At 36.5% G+C, this 20,678-nt stretch overlaps 2 protein-coding genes across 2 annotated transcripts; one reads left to right on the top strand and one right to left on the bottom strand.

The window, feature by feature from the left end:
• Nucleotides 1–1,896: 1,896 nt before the first annotated feature.
• On the bottom strand, nucleotides 1,897–15,738 carry LOC141386649 (uncharacterized). The gene is made up of 4 exons (XM_073955566.1): nucleotides 15,601–15,738; nucleotides 15,096–15,334; nucleotides 14,899–15,009; nucleotides 1,897–5,285 (listed from the first exon to the last, which is right to left on the bottom strand). Exons 1-4 carry the CDS (start codon nucleotides 15,736–15,738, stop codon nucleotides 5,138–5,140), a joined length of 636 nt encoding a protein of 211 aa, XP_073811667.1. The 3' UTR covers nucleotides 1,897–5,137.
• On the top strand, nucleotides 8,120–8,854 carry LOC141404986 (uncharacterized). Its single transcript, XM_073988876.1, has 3 exons — nucleotides 8,120–8,313; nucleotides 8,380–8,453; nucleotides 8,529–8,854. Exons 1-3 carry the CDS (start codon nucleotides 8,297–8,299, stop codon nucleotides 8,852–8,854), a joined length of 417 nt encoding a protein of 138 aa, XP_073844977.1. The 5' UTR covers nucleotides 8,120–8,296.
• Nucleotides 15,739–20,678: the final 4,940 nt, after the last annotated feature.

Here is a 20,678-nt window from a genome sequence, read left to right as displayed (position 1 = left end):
GTGGACTATTCTTTAGACTATCATTGAACAAACTAGCTATTACTAAAGATATTCGCTTAATTCAGTCACTGTGTTTATCTGTTTAAATTTTGATTAAAATGTCGGTTATTTTTTTTCTTTAACTTTATCTCTTTCTATCTTTTGGGAGGTTCATTTGGATGTCTTTTCAGAGGGAACGATTAGGAGTATTTTTATTAATGTTTCCAACTCTCATCGTTGCGACCATACCAATCTCATAGTAGTTCAATATCGGCAGGGACAACGGCGAGACTTGTTCCCATTAACACTATCATCCTCATCGAATACTAATGGTGTTCTATTCCGTCATAATGTTCTTAATAGACAAATCAACAACACATTTATGGAATACCTAATACGTGATTTGGATCCCACGGCATACTGTTTGCATTTCCCTCACAAATGAAGTTCACGTGGTACATCGCGTATGATACTCTGTCTTACGGCAACGAACTATCCGCAACGGCTACCATTTCGCTCATTTCCAAGTCTAAACATAGGTATTCCTAGACACTAACATAAAAAAACGGATCACAGGTCGATTACAAAAAACACTTAGTTACATCACGCGAACTAGGTATTGCACTGACCCTTTACTAACTTGCATCTAGTCTTGAGTTAAAAACACCTATACCTACTATTGCACATTTAGCAGTATTCATTGAAATGAATCTGGTTGCAATACCAGTTAGGTTCATTAACTTCAGCCTAAATTTGTTTTTGGGCTATTACATCTACAGTTTTGGGCTATTTCCAAGTGCCTAGTTGACATTGCACTTAATCATTTTACTCCTAAAATCACCTATTCGATGACCTTCGAAGTCCTATTTTAAATTTGGGCGCCATTTCTGTTATGACCGCGCTAGGTTTTAGATTGGCCATCCGACTAGCTATCGGTCCCAGGGGGTTCTCAACCCGCCAACCTAATCTTGGGTCTAACAAGAACTTTCTTTGAATAATACACAAAACACTAAATGAGACAAAACACGGAGAACATTATATGGAACATGGGCCCTTGATGACCAGACCCTCACCCAGCCCTCCCATCCTTGGTCCACGGATCCTTTTTGCCGTTTACGTGAACCCCACAAACTCCCTTTCCTTTACCTCCCTCTTACAACCTCTTCCCCTCCCGAATTAAGAACACTACTCCATATTCATTTTACTTCACTTTCACATTAAACATAATTTTATTGATACAAACAAAATAAACATCATATAAAGGACAAAGATTATAATTATTATCTAGTCATTTCCAGTAATATAAAAAATTTACGTTATTTAAAAACTCAACGATCAGAACCTACACTCTGTCGCGATAGGGTTGTTGGTCTAAATTCCCGACCCAGATTACTTTACGTCACAGTTCACTATCTAATTGAGCTCAGTTAGAAGTATATATCTGTTGACTCGGACACTTTCGTCCCTTAAGTTATCACAAACCTACCCCTATCACTACGGTTGTATAGCTCCTTACAAGTCAATTATAATAATTCAGTATGATTGAACAAAATATCGGTTATAAGAATCGAGAATTAAATAAAAGTTAAATAAATATAAAGTTAATTATTAATAATGATAATGTCAAATAAATATAATGAAAATAATAATGCGAACACAAAATGTAGATTTTTTTTATCAAATGGATTATCGTAAATCACCAAATTTTGCTCTGCGCCTAATTGACAACTACAAATTTAGTGAACATCCAAAAATATTATTATGCCACTTTGAGTGGTTATAATAGTTTATGACAATTCTGGTGACGAATCAACTGCCATACAACTATTCTCAGGCGTATAACACTGCTAATCACCGACTGCTAGAACTGCCGTGGCTAGGTGTGTGGCATAGCTACAATTACTCAGCAGCTGGGATTTTAGAACAAACTTTTGGCAAAGGCAGGGTGTTCAATTAAAATTTTAAATCGGCAGCGATTGACCCGTCAATTTGCGCTTTCCGGCGGGCGTTTATTTTCAGACTTTGAATTTTCTGATTCAATGAATATAAAGCCAATCGCTTACCGATGCAATTACACCCGTTTTAAGGTAACCAGGAATTGATGTTTTTTAGTCCTACCTGTAGGCCGTTGTACTTAGCTAGTTATTTTTTTATTGCTGTTGTTTGTTTAATGCTTCTGAACTATGATGATGACGACAATCTGCATCAATTGCTCACTTAAGGTTACCACTCGCTAGTAGCACTGTGCAAGAAACTTTCCTGTTGAATAGAACGTTGACATTTTAGATAAACAGTTCTATTATCATTCACCATTCTCATCACAAAACTCACTTTTCTTTTTTCTTGCACTTTACTTAATCACAAGGGAAACTTCTTAAGCTTGTAGTATACTTAATTGTCTATTAAAAAATGGTTACAAAAATATGTCCACACCGGAATGTATTAAAAACGTTCTAGACGATTTTCCATTGCACATCGCTTTTATATGCCGAATTTCCCATAATGCATTTTCTTCCAATCATTCCTGAAATCATAAGTGTTAGTGAAAACCTACAGTTTTCCTTTTTTCTCTCATAAGTTTTTGTTATTATTTTCAAAATGCATTTAAATTGTTATTTTTTCTGCCAGTCGGTCATACGCCATCATTCAGGGATGGAACATGAATACCCTGTACATTTTAGTACCAATAATTTGACAGCTGATTAATGACAGCTGTGGATGAATTACCGACACTAGATCCCTTTCTACAATACCTAAAATCAACAGCAGTATTTATTTGTCATTTGCCCAGAAAAAATACTAATTCTGAACAGAAATAATGTGAATTCTTGCAATAAAAATTGGGGATCACGATACATGGTAAAAAGCAAGAGCCATTTGGAAGAATCTGTTCACCAGTATCAACACTATCAGAAGTAGAGGAAGCATCGTTTAGTTTTGGTGTTGTGTGTGTCGGTTTGTGTGTTCTATTGTATTTGCCTTTGCCGGCTGGTCATTCACAATAGAGCACCAGATATGTTCATGGTTTGTAAACATTATTATTTTAATAGAAATATTTTGTATTAATATAATTCTATTTTACAGATTATTTGTTTTGCCAGAAATTTTATTGATGGAATCTCCTCTCCCCGCTGAATGTGCCTCCAAATTATTGGACAATCAAATTGACACGATCCCATGAGATTTGTTATAAAGGGGTTGCTAATGTGGAGTGACGGATAATTATACCCACAATGGAAATTTGAACACCAATGGAAATTTGAACACCACAATAGCAGAATATCATTTGTATCGCTATGCTACGTCCCCATGGTGGCAGGTTAGTCTCCATCGTACGGGTTTCTGTGTCTGAGCTGTCCCCCTCGCAACAAGGTTACAGCAATGGAATAAAAAAAATAAATGTGAAAGAAGAGTGGAATAAAATTAGTACGAAACTCAACATTTTAGGACCGCCAGTACGAACAGGTGAGGGTTGGATGAAAGTCTGGGCTGACTACAAATTCAAGTTAAGGAAGAAGTTAGTTCACAATAAGGCGGGCAATCAATCAATTGGAATCCAGCAGCCTTCATCGCTTCGAGAAACACCCACTGAGGAAGAACTGCCTTCAGCAAGTATCCGCATTGTTGCTGAGAGTTTCACTTCATTTGGTACACATGTCGACCTTATCTGATCGTAAAGATATGAATCAATTTGCTCGAGAACATATTTGAATGCATCCTTAGAGGTAGTTTACGCTATCTATCAATGTCATATGACACGAAACATTCCATATTTACCCACGGAGGCAATGTGGAGACGTAGTTTTTTTACATTTTTGCTGGTGTGGACGCAGACAGTAAATGGCGTAAGGAAAATCTCCAATATAACACATATTAGCGAATATATAACGATGGAAAATGTCATGTCATATGACATTTACATATAAACTACCCCTTAAGGGCTGTTTACACCATCTATCAATGTCGTATGAGATGTCAAGTTTTCTACCTGCGAATGTTGTACACATAGTGTGACCACTATGAAAATTTTCATCTATCAAAATGATTTGGCAACTCATATGTAAATTTTTCATTTAGGGGGCGCTCTATTTGATACGGCATTCTCGTATGTAAACACAAATTAATCAGCTGTTTTCTGGCATTCTCAAAAAAATTGAAAAACAAAATCTTTTAAAAAAGAAAATGTAGAGTTATTTATATTTAAATATTTAGAAAAGTAAATAAATGGTGTTTATAATGTTATTTTCAGATCGATTGGTCGAAAGATGCAGTCTTGGAAATGATTGCTTTGTGCCAAAAACATGAATGCCTCTATAACCCCAAAAGCCTATTATACCACAACAAACTTGAAAATGAATATCTATCATATTCCTTCAACCAAAATTAAAATTTGCGGAAATTTGCAACTCAACAATAAATGTAAACAATGACAAAAACAGCTGTTTTTATATTTATAGGTTATGTCATACGAAAATAACACTTGTAAGTATGAAAGCACAAATTGAATTTTGTATGTATGACGTCAATTTTGACAAACATAGAGAATGTCGAATGGGTGAAAGAAATGACAGCTCATATGACATTGATAGATGGTGTAAACAGCCCTTTAGTAAGCCTGAAGTAACTAACAAATCTAAAAACAAAGCATGAAAATTTTTCCTTTTTTTGGTTTAAGTGTTTACTTACTGAGTAACAGTCATGGAAAATATGTTTGATTCTTGCCGTAACTGTTTGCGCCTTACGTTTAAATCGTTCCGAGAATATTCATCCTCATCGTCAGATATAAAATAGCCCACACTTAACATTTTTATGGTTTATTCTCTTTCTCTTTTTATAACAGGGTTGCGCGTAACGGTCGAAAATGTTAATAATCTTCAACACCCTGTATTTTTTCAATCTATTACAAAAAAGGCGTAGTCGAAAATTTTACATAATACCAAAAATTATTGACTACGCCAACGCCTACGACTACGTCTACGACACTTGAACGCATACGACAACGCCAACCGTAATAAGGGTGAATATTTTTAAAATGCATTTTCAATTTTATTAAAATGTTCATCAAAATTCAAATATACGATTTCGATTTATGCGAAAACGAGTCGAATCGTTTTCCGTCACATACCAGATTATTTATTTTGGCTCCTTCCTGCCAACTTCAATATATTTTCAAAGTTTTTGATATTAATTCTAATATTGAAAAATTACAATCGTATATTGTACAGTCACCAGTAGAAGAGCCCAATTTTTCTGCTTCCCTGTAATTTTGACTTAAATCGGCTTCCAAATCATCGGATGTAGATGGACTAAAATGATCGAGAGAGAGAGAGTGAGAACAAATATCATTAACACCAACGTTTTAGTTATTTTTGGTTGATCTTAAGACTAAAAGAAACAAACTAAATAAAAGGTTTTCCAAACTGACCCTAAAAATTAAAAAAAATTGTATTTTCTATAAGAAAATTTGTATACTTAAAAAAACAAAAAAAAAAGGTTTTCAAAACTGACCATAAAAATTAAAAAAAATCGTATTTTTCTATAAGAAAATTTGTATACTTAGGTGAACACAGCGCCTAACAAACGGACCATCTACCCAAAAATGTCAGAGGATAATATTTTTTGGTCAAATGTCGAAACATTTAGCTTCGTCAATGAAACATTCGACATTTCTAAATCTTTATTTCCCCATGGGATCAGCAGTATATTGCGGATTGCTTGCCCAATCTTCCACATGCCAGCATGTGTGAGATGTAATAGATGTATGGAATGGGTAAATTTCCGAACCTGTTTTGATCTCAGTCGCTATCAGTATTACTCTAATAATTGGTACTTTACACGATATGTTTTTTACATATGGGTTGTCACTTTGCGTATACATTTTGTATTTAAAAAGTGACAATCCATATGTAAAAAACATATCGTGTAAAGTAGCCATAAGAGTTATGTAACTACCAGTTAGTTACCAGAACATACCCCTGCGTGTTTGCAGCTTCATTGTCGTCTGATTTATTGCCGTCGGGATACGAGACGCCCGAGAAACATCATGCATGGAAACACAGCATATCGTAACCTGTAGCTTTCAATGTTGCGATGGCTACAACGTTTTCTGTGTAGGAAAGACACAGAGGGGGTAAATGAAGACGCTCCTTCGAGAGGATAACAGGAGACATTGGCTGACTTCCGTATCGTCATTTGCTTTGTGTTGTTTAAACTTCGTCAAAATATTTCAGTTGCACTCATACATTGTTCCTCGTAAATGAAACTAAATGTATTAGAAATAAAAATGATACATGTTTGCTTTTTACTTGCGTTGAAAATGCGTGTTTTTGATGTTTTGAAACACGTAGCATCGTAGTTGTTAAGGCCGTCATCAGACCATCTGCTTTTTCACATGTATGTTGTCACTTTGGTATACTAATATACAGAACAGCTGATGTCATACATTTGAAAAAGCAGATGGTCTGATGACGGCCTAATTGCAACGGCGTTAAGAAACATAATACTTGGTACATTTTCAGTTATTTGTAAAGCAACTGACGATACGAAAGTCAGCCATTACCATAGCGTCTCCATTAGCAGACCAACCATTTTCATCACTTCTGACCACTATAAATTTTAGGAAAACTGATTGGTAAAGTTACAGAGTATTTACTCGATGAATCCTTCTGTCAAAGTTTCGTGAAGACCTACTCCTCATGATGAGAAGCAGTTTCCCAACATTAAGATGGTATACGGAAAATGAGTAGTACAACATATTCACACATATCAGTCGAGGAGTGAAGCAGAAAAAGAATGATATGACATACAAAAGAGTTTCCTCCAATAGTGTTTGGAATCGCGTATAACGTCTTCGATTATAACGGCGAAATGCAAATTTCGGAGGCACTTTTAAGCCCACATAAAACAGGGGTATAACGACTTATTGGTTATTAGCGACAAATTATATCGGTCGGTTGCTGAATTCAGAAACATGAATTTGAAGATCCATAGAGTAAAATAGAGGCTGACTTCTGTATCGCCAGATGCTTGGCAAATGACTGCAAATTTCTGAAGTATTGTGTTTCATAACTCCGTAATACTTAACAAATGCGAAGATATGTATTTCATAACGTCGCAATCTTTCACTTTATTTGATACATAGACTACTTTGTTTGGCAACGCAATTACGGGATGCGAACATCCCTTTCTGAGGCGAGAGATGAGCCCGGTAAGAAGCAAACATGTCATCATTTTTATTTCTGATGCATTTAGTTCCTTTTTCGAGGAACAATGAATGAGTATGCAACTGAAATATTTTGACGATATGTTTTGATATGTTTCTGAAAGTCTACAACCTTTAGATGACATAGGTATTGTTATATTTGAGCATGTATATGTGATCATGGCGTCGGGACCTATAGATGATGTCAGATGTGATGGGATAAATGACTAATTAGTTTACTTAGTAATGTTTTTGAATATGAAAGTCCATATTTGTATTTCAATTTCAATTTTATTTTCAATTTTAATGCCCAGTCTTTCGACCTTGCGGCAATTGTTATTTTGAAGTAGAGAGAGGTGAGGCATATGGTAACTCTTTGACTCTCAACACCCTCTTTTACCCACAAACTGACAATTGCTGCAATTTCCTAATGTAAATGTGGACAAAGCACAAACTGTTCAGCACTTGAACTGTGAAATGAGCCTGTCTCTGAACATATTTGTCGATGGTGCTGCCAAGATGCCATCAACTACCCTATGATATTGTGTGTAAGTTTCGACAGCTCCACCGCTATTTCGATAAGATTATAAGTAGTCCCTATTCGTCAGCCTTTTTGAACTCTTATAAAGAAATATGCCGGCCGCTATGCGTCGACGGTTTTAGCGTTATATACAGTGCTGCTTAAAACATTTGCAACTAGAATGACTAGTATATATTTTATATAGGTAGTTCTGAAGTAGTTTGTGGATTTGAAATGCAAATATTTTTGTGGATTGATTGTTTCTTGGGTCCCTTTTAAAAATTTACTTGCAAAGAAATCTCTTATTTTATAAAATAATATAATCAGCCTTATTACGGTTGGTGTAGTCGTATTCAAAATTGCAAATTGGCGTGTCGTAACGTCTAATTGGTATTATGTATGTCGTACACGACATTTTGGCAACGACTAATTGGTATTATGTATGTCGTATACGAGATATTACAACTCGGTATGTCATTCTTTTACAATTTTGCTACCACGGGAGGCGTTTTATTACGAGAAACGCTGTGAAATTAGTCGTTAGAGATTTTGTTGACGACAACAGACAAATTTCTTAATAAAAATGAACAAATAAAATGGATTTAAACAAAAGGTATGTGTCTATATTACAAAAAGATTATATATTCGTATCAATTTTATAATATTGCACATGTTTTAGAACAAAAGTCACCACCAAGAAGCAGTTTGACACAATGGTCCAGATTTTGCAGAACAATCCAAATTTGGCCAGAGGTTAAAGCAATGGAATAAAAAAAATTAACGTGAAAGAAGTGTGGAATAAAATTATTACGAAACTCAACATTTTAGGACCGCCAGTACGAACAGGTGAGGGTTGGATGAAAGTCTGGGCTGACTACAAATTCAAGTTAAGGAAGAAGTTAGTTCACAATAAGGCGGAATGTCGTGCTACAGGTGGAGGATCCTTCAAGCAGTACATACTAACATACACGGAAGAAGCAGCATCAAGCTTGTTACAATTGGATACAATTGTAAACGCGGGCAATCAATCAATTGGAATCCAGCAGCCTTCATCGCTTCGAGAAACACCCACTGAGGATGAACTGCCTTCAGCAAGTATCCGTATTGTTGCTGAGAGTTTCACTTCATTTGGTACACATGTCGACCTTATCTGATCGTAAAGATCTGGATCAATTTGCTCGAGAACATATTTGAATACATCCGTAGTAAGCCTGAAGTAACTAACAAATCTGAAAACAAAGCATGAACATTTTTCCTTTTTTTGGTTTAAGTGTTTACTTACTGAGTATCAGTCATGGAAAATATGTCTGATTCTTGCCGTAAAGGCCTGCGTACATAAGCTGCCTTGCCTGCTTACCTTGCTTACTTCTGATAAAAGAATAAAAAAGAAAAGGGCAACCCAGTTCGAAATTTCCTCGGCCTTCTTTATTCTTTTATTTTTATTATGTCAAAAATGAAGCAGGAAAGCAAGGCAATCAGGCAGAGCAGCTTATGTACGCAGGCCTTATCTGTTTGCTCCTTGCGTTTAAATCGTTCCGAGTATATTCATCCTCATCGTCAGATATAAAATAGCCCACACTTAACATTTTTATGGTTTATTAACAAATAACTGTTTTTTTTCTAAAGGCCTGCGTACATAAGCTGCCTTGCCTGCTTACCTTGCTTACTTCTGATAAAAGAATAAAAAAGAAAAGGGCAACCCAGTTCGAAATTTCCTCGGCCTTCTTTATTCTTTTATTTTTATTATGTCAAAAATGAAGCAGAAAAGCAAGGCAATTAGGCAGAGCAGCTTATGTACGCAGGCCTTAACTGACGCTATTTTTTGTTTTTATAACAGGGTTGCGCGTAACATTCGAAAATGTTAATAATCTTCAACACCATGTATTTTTTCAATCTATTACAAAAAAGGCGTAGTCGAAAATTTTACATAATACCAAATATTATTGACTACGCCAACGCCTACGTCTACGACACTTGAACGCCTACGACAACGCCAACCGTAATAAGGGTGAATATGCCAAAATTACTAGTTTTACGTGGTTATATATAGGCTGACTTCCGAAACGTCAGTTGCTTTGTAGTCATGCATGAAACTAGGGGCTCTGGTGTGTACATGGTGCGTTTTTGACATGTTAACTGCCCGGTTAGTTCTTGAATCTGATAAATATCTCAACCTTATGCATCCTTTCGACCTGGTGATCAAGTACATTTTTTTCAAGTCATATAACTTAAATATTGGTCTAAATCGACGAGAAGTACTCGGTTTCACTACTCCATAAACAATCACACACATTTTTTGTAAAATTTCTATGAAAAAATCCATTTTCCGGGAAATTATTTTTTTCCGAAAATTTGCCTATTTTGGTATACCACCGGTATTCTTGGTATGTATTGGAGGGTTTTGTATAGATTTATCGGTGTCAGGTCTTATTTTTACATCTGTGATGATCTCTGAGAGAAGTGTTTAATAATTCGTATAATTATTTGATCATCCAATGCAGGAGATGTTGTTATCCTTACACCTCCTTCCCATCTTATGGCGATTTTAGTTTTTTACGCGGTACCCAGCTCTGTTTTAGATACTGTGCTGTTCATATGTTTATTTTTGGACTTAGTTGGATCCACAATCTTCAAAAATTACCATTTTATCAAGCTTTGTTATACATTTCTGGTCATAATTTAAGTTTTTCTTAAAAAATTGAACATGTCTTGTTTTCGGCATACTTGTCTGTCAAAATTAAACATAGGTGGAGTAAAATGTACTCCTTATGAATGCTTTTTGCCCCCTTCTCCTGATTAAAACCAATTTGATGTCAATCAATACAAAAAACTCGTCAAAAATAATAGATTTTCGTACAATGGTGTTGAAAATGTTTTGAACAGGCTAAAACATGTGTCCCTCCGTTATTTCATACATTTGAATACCGGAAGTTTTCATAACTGAATAATCATTTTTAAATCTTGAAAATAGGGTCAATAAAGAATCAAATAACAAAACTCAAAATTTGGCTAAAAATAGATTGAAAGTGATATAGGCATCTGAGTTGCAAATGTTTTGAGCAGCACTGTCCAGCAAAATAAATTGGAAGTAGTGCAATGTAGACTAGTTCTTTAACGGCATGTTTTGATGCATTTCAAACGGAGTCGTGAAAGAGGCACTCCATTCCATACATTTTAACAGCATTCGGATACGATCCAATGAATGACATCCTTTCCTCACATTTTAACAACATCTGGATGCAGTTCAATCAGAGTCGTGAAATACACACTCAAAAATTCTTATATTTTAACAGCATTTGGATGCGATCCAACGATTGACATCCATTTTTCACAATTAAATTGCATCCGGATACAGTTCAAGGGAGTCGTGAAAAAGGCACTCCGTTCGATACATTTTATAAGCAGTTGCATAGTGATCCCTAGCAAGCAAGCCAATTTGTAGATACCTACAACTACAGAAAAATTTTCAAAGATAGAAAAAGTGTGCATCAGTTTCTAGAATTTTTATATAAAATAAAATAAAAATACAACAAAAAGTTGGGAACATTTTTACGGTAACTCACGAGAAGAAAATTTCCTAATGAAGTGCTGTTGGAGTACTTGTCGAAATTTCAACTGCTGGTGGGAAGACAATATAAGAACCGCTTTAGCAGATGAATCAAAAACATTTCAGCTTGGATTAAATGGAGAGCGGACGAAACAAACTCAGTTGAAGAAATTTTATAATCTGTGTTAATGTAATAAAGTTCTTATTATCAAACAATAAATTCTTTTTATTTGTTTTGAGATTGTTTGCAATGACTTGCATTTTTATTGCATCTTTGAACTGCATAAAAACACATTCCGAAGAGTGCCTTCAAATTCAATCAAAAGCACTGCATCAAAACACTTGCTTTGGATGCAAAGTGGACTGCATCCAATTCTACCATAAAGGGTTAGTTAAAATGCAGTGCTAATGGAGTGCATCTTTCAGTAGTCACGCTCTTGTAAAAACCATGAGTGAAAATGCATAATTTGATGCACTTCTAGATCACTTGTACACTCGATTTAACTTCATCTTTGGAGGCAAACATTTTGCTGAGTGTATATCAAAACGTGATCCTATATCTATAGATAAGTGCTATATCAAGACGTGTTCCTGTATTTACAAGTTTCTGGGGGAACATTTTTTAGCTACAAAGAATAAAAATACCAAATTTCAGCTATTTTGGTAGAATAATTGGAAATTATCGGAATTCGGGAGTACCGTTCTATGGGAGCTACATCAATAATAATAATGCAGCTAAAACCTTGAAAATGCCGAAAATCAGGAGGAATCGTTCTATGGAGGCTACATGAAAACATGGACCTATATCCACAATTCTCTGGAAAAAATAATACATTTAAGTTGGGTAATGCAGGAATGTTTTATACCACTAAGGAGGACTATATACCAATGCCGTTCTTTGGTATTGTTGAAGTTACGAAGTTTTTCGGCAATTCACACACACACGACCCGAACGCAACGAAAGAGCACACAAAAGAGAGCAATTGTTTTGATTTGTTTTTGTTTTGCAGCATGCGTGCATACTAGGGATACGCAAGTCGATTTTCGAATAATCGATTACTCTATTCTTTGATTTGAGGAATCTAAAAATCGGAATCGAGTTTTGACTTCATAGAGAATCGAAAAATCGATTTAATATTATGATTCTTCGATTCTTGCAGAGGGAATCGAAAGATCAATTCTGTTTTGACTTTTTGATGTACCACGAAAATGAAATATACAGATTACATTGGTAAGAGCAAGACAACAATAATATATTATTTTTTGTACTGATGAACAAAATTAATCTAACGGTACGGCAGTGTTAAACGCGAAGCATTGTACACTAAAACGTACACATTTGCTCTGTTCCTTTACGTGCCTGAGGTTACCATTTCTTACCATTTTTAACCTGTAAAGTGTTCCCTTACTTTTAATAGCATACAATTTATATGATAGCAGTTTACCACTTTTACCATTTTTTGCCACTGTTACCATTTTTAAAAGTAAAGGAACAGACCAATTTTCAACTAGGAGTCATCTCGATCGAACGATTCTATTATCCAAGTGAGTTATAAGTAAGAATCAAAGGATCGAAAGATCGATTTTTGATTCCTACGTAAGAATCGAAAAATCGATTTTTGAGTTCTAAAGCTAGGTACACATTGCCATTTTTGAATGACAGCTTTGCTCAAATAATCGGTTGCTTGCCAATGTGGCCGTTCGTTTTTGCCATTCATCATGCAACCACAAAAAAATTTGTGGTTGTTGGACAGTCAGCTGTTGGTTGTTTGTGAGTTTGATAGTGTGAACCAAAAAGCCTCATTCAAGGAAAAAATTTGCGGTGTAAATATCAAATAAAAATTAAGAATTCGTGTGCTTTTATACATTTCGGGATTTGCTATTGGAAATATCGATACAAGCGGTCATAACAAAAGAAATTTGACGAAACAGTGAATGGGATAACAATAAAAAAAGCAAATGGGCAAATGGTTCTGTGAATGACGCCAAAACAAAAAGAAAAAAAAACAATTTGTGTATTTTGCTGATGGAAAAAATGTGCACCAAACCTTCCGTTGTGCTTGAATGTGCTATACAAATAAATGTACTGTTTTAATAAATAAATGAATGTTTTCCATATTTATTATATGTGTATTTTTTCATGTGAATGGGAAGTCATGGGTCGCTGAGTAGGAAATTTCATGTACATCATTCCCAAGTGAAAAGAATATTATAGAATATTGTACCATGGTAATACGTATCCCATGGTACAATAATACATTGAATTGATGTCAAATTTTGACAGCTTATGTTACCAACAATTGCCGATGCGGCTACCTGTGTAGTTGTACCATGACGTATCCCTAGCATGGTACAAATACACAGGTAGCCGCATCGGCAATTGTTGGTAACATAAGGTGTCAAAATTTGACATCAATTCAATGCAGTTGACACATTATGTTACCATCAGCTGGCATGATAATGCTACCTGTATTATTGTACCATGATCCCTAGTGCCATGGTACAATAAGAAAGGTAGATGCATCGGCGAATTGCTACAACAAAGCAACTTTTTTTGTAATGTAAACTGTCAAAATTTTTGCCAAATGGTCTCTTGTTGTCTCTTTTTATCGATTGTGTTTGCCTGTCAAAAGATACCAATATTCAGAATTTTGTGTGCCCTCTTCTTGGTCGGCAGTGCTATATACCAGCTTTCATCCATTCCGGTTGAATAATATGCTAAAATCTTCAAAATTCGTGCAATCGGGAGGTATCGTTGTATGAGCGTACATCAAAATGTGGCCCTTTATTGACCATTCGTTGCGGGAATGTTTTATACCCACAACAAAGAACAAGACCATGCCAATTTCACCTATTTCGGTGGCATAATGCGGCTAAACCCTTGAAATTGCCAAAAATCGGCTGGTTTCGGTCCTACAGGGATTATACTAAAACGTAGATCTGTAGCCAAAAAAATCTGAGGGAATGTTTTATAGCCCCAATGAATACTGAATACCGAATTTCAGCATTTTTGGTGTGCTAATAATGCTGAAACATTTAAATTTCCCAAAATCGGGAACGTTCCGTTGGGGCTATATCAAAACGTGGACCGATAAAACCAATTTAATACCAAACATCCTAGGTATAATAGAAACATCTGTAACTAATTTTAGAGGTCTTGAATATTGCGAGTTGTATTCTGATTTCAACAGACAGACGGACGGACGTCGTTATGTCGACATAGAATGTTATTCTAATCAAGAATATATACATACACTTTATAGGGTCTCCGATAATTATACCCTTATACCGATAATTATACCCTCAATTATACTACTCAGAATGAGAAAAACTTCAAAGGATAACTCAAGTGAGGTTGGAATAGCATATCAGACCCAGGTGCTGTTATGTCTATTCTGAGGTCTCCTAAAAACGTTTAATGCTTGGTTTACTTTTACGAAATCCACTCGATTTCAACTGTCAATTCCTTTGCGTATACGTTAAATGAAAACTCATCTGAATCCATTCGATTTCATTTGACGTTTAAGCAATGGAATTGACAGTTGAAATCAAGTGGATTTCGTTAATGTAAACCAAGCATAACACATCGAGGTGCAGGACAGTATAAGATCGATTTTGACATCCTAACACAATTCGTATTTAGTTTATTACCTGAAAAGGATATGCATCAGTTCACCAAAAACATCGTAGTGCCGCACAAAGGTTAATGCATTTGCTTCACATATGGCCTTCATTACACATTCTTGACCACGATAACCGTAGCTAAAAAATAAAATAAAACATTTTATTTAAACAAATTTTATTAAAAGTAATAATCGGTTATCCATTTGAAATCTTCAATATCTTACCTATCAAAACGTTCACTTAAAATATCGTAAATATCCCAACGCAGTGTTGAACGTCGGCTACGATTCGATATATAATTACTTGTGTTCAAGTTATAGAAACCATCCTTATATTCTGGCAAATAAGGATTTTCACGAAAATGTATTGCATCATAGGGCAACCAATACATGGCTTTTAGGACATAACCAATTGTCAAAGATTCATAATCCAAATCCGCAGGAATGCCAATGCCACCAATGAACTTTAAAAGAATACAAAGAAAATGTCAATATTGGGTATTTCTGGAGGGAAGAAATCGTTGGATTTACTGCTGTTTTGGATAGAAAAATATTTCGTGGATTTCGAAATATTTTTCCTTTCGGTTGCAGTTATGGCAGGAAATGGAAGAAAAGAAATAAAAAATAAGGTTTTTGGGGAAGAACAATTTTGGTTCTTTATTTTGTATTCAAATTTCGATATTTGAATAGCAATTTTGTATAGAAAAATTGTGGATGTAGTAACACTCACCTGATGTCTGGTAGGTGCCTGTTGAGGAAATATAAGAAAACGTTTCTTCCGCACTAAACTAGAATCACCCGCAGCCAATACAATGGCAAATAAATATGCAAGCAAAATAAATTGCTTGCAAACAACAGCTTTAAACATCTTGAATGGTTAATTGCAACTAAATTGTTTTGGACAAATGGGTTTGGATTTTTAGTGTTTAGAATAAAAGAGTTTTGTATTTTCTGCAGAATATGTATGTGGTTCAGTCAATTAACACCATCTTAACAAATTGTGAGTCCAGATTATTTCCATTTATCGCAGCATTTGTTGTTGTTGTTTGTGCACTTTTACCGTTGGAAGTTATGGAAAACTTCAGCTTAATGCTGCCATGAAAGAAGACATGAGGTATGAAGATGGGACTGTGGTTAGTTGGTGGGTAAAATAACTCGTCTTAGATCGACCACAAAAACTTAATAAAATATATGCGGGTATTTCTGAGTGAAATGGGACAGTTTTTCGAAAAGTAGCTTTTGATTTCCTTTATTTTTTGGTGTGGTAATGCTGCTCATCAGAAAAATATTTTAGTATATTTTCACATTTTTTTGACAGAGATATATAAATGTATTTTTATACCCTCCACCATAGTATGGAGGGTATATTAAGATTGTTTTTCCGTTTGTAACGCATTGAAATACTCATTTGCGACCCTTACTTACTTAGTTGGCCCATTACAGAACATTTGTTCGATAGACCGAACTAAGAAAAGATCTCCATTCCTCTCTGTTTATCGCTTGACTTTTTGGAATACCGCGCCTTTTCATTTCTTCATCCACTTGTATGCTCCATCGAAGCTTAGGCCTGCCGATTCTGCGTGCACCGCCATGTGGCATGTATTCATATGCCTTTTTAGCGGGTTCATCATCGCTCATTCTCATGATATGGCCTAGCCAACGCAATCGTGGCATCTCGATACGTTTAACTATATTCATGTCTTTGTATAGCTTATATAGCTCGTGGTTCATACGACGTCGATATTCACCGTTAACGCAAATCGGCCCGTTGAGCTTTCGAAGAATTTTCCTCTCAAACACACCAAACACTGCCTTATCTGCTTGCGCAAGTACCCATGCTTCGGAGCCATACATTAGCACGGGTAGTATCAGCGTTTTGTATAGTGTTATTTTTGTTTGACGAGATGTGGCTTTGTTTTTAAATTGCTTACTTAGACCATAGTAGCATCTGGTGGCCAATACAATTCTTCTTCTTATTTCACAACTGATGTTGTTTGTTGTGTTTATGGCAGTGCCGAGGTAGACAAAGTCTTTAACTACCTCAAAATTGTAGGTACCAACTTCCACAGTTGGTCCGAGCTCTATGGACGCACTGCGCGTCGACACCATCAATTTGGTCTTTTCGCCGTTTACCGCCAGACCCACTTTCGCAGATTCTGTTTCGACCTTCCTAAAGGTATCAGTTACTTCCTTTACTGATCGTCCCATGATGTCTATGTCATCAGCATAGGCAAGTAACATGTGGCTTTTTTTCTTTTGACATTTGCATCTCGTATTACCTTTTCCTGCAAAATGTTGAATAGGTCACACGAAAGACTGTCTCCTTGTCTGAAACCTCTTTTGGTACAAAATTCTTCGGAGAGGTTCTTTCCAATTTTAACTGAGGACCTAGTATCAGTTAAAGTCATCTTACAAAGCCGGATGACCTTTACGGGGATACCAAATTCAGACATTGCATGAAATAGTTTTGATCGGAGGGGACTGTCGAATGCTGCTTTATAATCGACAAAAAGGTGAAATGTGTCGATCTGCATCTCTTGGGTCTTCTCTAGGATTTGCCGCAGGGTAAATATTTGGTCAAGGGTGGACTAGCCAGGTCTAAAGCCACATTGGTATGGTCCAATTATTTCGTTGACCAATGGCTTTAGTCGTTCGCACAATATCCCTGACACTATCTTATAGGCAATAGGGAGAAGACTTATGCCCCTATAGTTGGAGCATACAGTCTTATCTCCTTTCTTGTGGACGGGGCACTATGAGTACACTATCTGTATCGGTTACCAAATAACCTTGCTGGTCTCTACAGGAGGATGTGCCAGTACACTCCCGCTTTTCCATCTCTCTCTTTTTCCTGCGGAAAAGACGTTTCTCCTCTCTCCTTTTCTCCCTGTATCTCTCTCGTGCGCTACGCGTTGCTACGGATTGTAAAGTAGCCCTATATGCCGCATTTTTCTCTTCGGTGGCAGCACGACACTCATGGATTCCTTGGTGGAGGTCTCTGGTATCCAAGTATGGATTTTGCGGCTGTTTGCATGGAGTGGGCAATGCTTTGCCATTGCGTTGATATGTTATCGGGATGAGGAGTGCTTTGATTAAGCAATTGGGCCAGTTGAGTGGAATATGCTGTGGCTATCTGTTGTGATTGCAGCTTACCGATGTCTAACTTTCGTGTTGTGTCTGTTCGTACTTTGTTCGCTACGTTTAAGCGGGTGCGTACCTTTGCTGCAACAAGGTAGTGGTCCGAATCAATGTTTGCGCCTCGGAACGATCGTACATCCAACACGCTCGATGAATGTCTTCCATCTATCACAACATGATCAATTTGGTTTCTTGTTTTCTGATCTGGAGACAGCCAGGTGCCCTTATGAATATCGAGATGATTAAATCTGGTACTGCTAACTACCATGTTTTTTGCAGCTGCAAAGTCTATCAGCCTCATACCATTGTCAGATGTTTCACTGTGGAGACTGAATTTCCCGACTGTTGGGCCAAAGATATTCTCCTTTCCAATGTTGGCATTAAAATCGCCTAGAATGATTTCAATGTCATGGCCAGGGCAACGATCATATGTTTCTTCTAAGCACTCGTAAAATATATCTTTGGTCTGTTCGTCCTTTTCTTCAGTGGGAGCATAAGCGCAAATAAAGCTGATGTTGAAGAATTTTCCTTTTAATCGAATTGCAGCGAGTCTTTCATTCACTGGGGTGAAGCTGGATACCAGATGTTTTAGTCTCCGACTAACTACGAATCCACAACCAAACTTATGCTTTACGTCATGGCAGCTATAATACAGTGCGTCACCTTTAGGTGTTGTTGTGACGCCTTTCCCAATCTATCGTATTTCCTGTATGGCAGTAATATCGGTCTTGTACTTTTCAAGTACGTCTGCCAATGCGAAGACTGCACCTTCTCTATAAAGAGTGCGAACATTCCAGGTGCAGATTCGCAGATCATGGTCCTTAAAACGTTTGCGGTGTTCGTCAACTTTAGAGGGGTTTGTTGTTCTTTTCTTTCGTTTTTTCATAGTAGGCTGTTTTTTCTAGGGGAGGGTTACTAACCCGACGCCCAAACCCAAGTTTTTAACGTTCTTATGGGTGAACGCGCGGCACATGTTAGCTCACTGCCTTTAACGGGTGTTAAAGGCAGTTCCCCAGGTGACACCACGGGGAGGTCAGTGTCCACTTGGGATGAAAGAGGGACCAAGATAAATCCTGGGCTTTGCCATGTTAAAACCGGTCAGGACCGTTGCTTGGTATCTTCCATCCCATACGTCACCCATTTTGACGCTTTAAGTCACATTTTTAAACCGAATTGGCTATAACTTGACATTGACATAGGGTTCTTAGCGACAACAACAAACTTATAGTCCAAAAACCATGGGCATAGGTCCATGTTTTGGAATAACCCTCATATAACGGTACCCCGATTTTGGGTATTTTGAGAATTTTAGATACAATTTTTAGCAGAACTAGCTGTAATTTGACATGTGAGGTTCTCAGTGGCCACGAAACTTCTCCACCAAAAATTTTATTTTTAGGTCCATGTTTTGGTATAGACAGCATATAACGGTACCTCCCTATTTTCGGTATTTTGAGGATTTTAGATAAATGTTTTAACCGAACTAGCTGTAATTTCACATTTAAGGTTTTCAGTAGTCACGAAACTTCTCCACCAAAAGTCGTCAACATAGGTCCATGTTTTGGAATAGCCCCATATAACGGTACCTCCCGACTTTCGGTATTTTGAGGATTATAGCTACAATTTTTAACCAAACTAGCTGTAATTTGACATTTGAGGTTCTCACGGACCACGAAACTTCTCCACCAAAAATCGCCAACATAGGTTAATGTTTTGATGCAGCCCCCATATAACGGTAACTCCCGATTTTCGGTATTTTGAGGATTTTAGCTACAATTTTTATCCAAAATTTCTGTAATTTGACATTTGACAAAAATCCTCAATATAGGTCTATATTATGGTACGAACTAGCTGTAAGTTGACATTTGAGATATTCAGTGGTCACGGAACTTCTTCACTAAATATCGTCAACATAGGTCCATGTTTTGGCATAGCTCTCATGTAACGGTACCTCCCGATTTTTGGTAGTTTGATGGAACCACCCGTAATTTGACTTTTGAGGTTCCCGCATTTATACAACTTTTCCACCAGACTTTCTAAAGATAGGTCGACACTTTGATATAGCCCCGTAGGTGTACCACCTTTCACCTGGCTGAACACATTTTTTAGATTAGATTATAAAATTAAGACATTTGGGGTATTCCACCTAAAATTATGAAAGGGAACTAATTATTGAATTTTAATTAAGACTTTTTTCTGGTGGAGGGTATAAAAAGTTCGGCCCGGCCGAACTTAACGATGTTTTACTTGTTTTATTTGATTTTTTTGGTAAAAACAAATGTCGAAAAATTACAAAAATTTTAAATTCTATTTGGTAGTGGGATTCGAATAACTACTATTTTTTCTTAGTTTATCAATACAAATTTTACAAAAGGAGAGGCACTTTCAAAAAAAAAAAAAAAAAAAAAAAAAACAAATGACGCCTGGTGATACTGCGTGTTACCTAGGCCAGAAAGTTTTAGTGCCCTCGTAACCAGTGTGATAACTGTCATGGTGCACTTAAATGTTCATCATGATTTGTGGCATTCGGTCCTCGACAACGACCAGAGCTGGCTGAGCAGATTGATAGTTCTGCGTTTTTCACTGTCATCGCGGACGCCTCTACTAGAATCGAGTCGCCTGTTCTGACAACCCAGCAAACCAAATGTCGGGTGTCCGACACGTCTGAAT

Source organism: Musca autumnalis, unplaced genomic scaffold (genome assembly GCF_047663935.1).
Source record: "Musca autumnalis isolate F117 unplaced genomic scaffold, ASM4766393v1 scaffold_5, whole genome shotgun sequence".
NCBI lineage: Eukaryota > Metazoa > Arthropoda > Insecta > Diptera > Muscidae > Musca > Musca autumnalis.
Note: the sequence above shows the minus strand (reverse complement) of the source record. Positions and strands in the feature narration are given on the sequence as shown.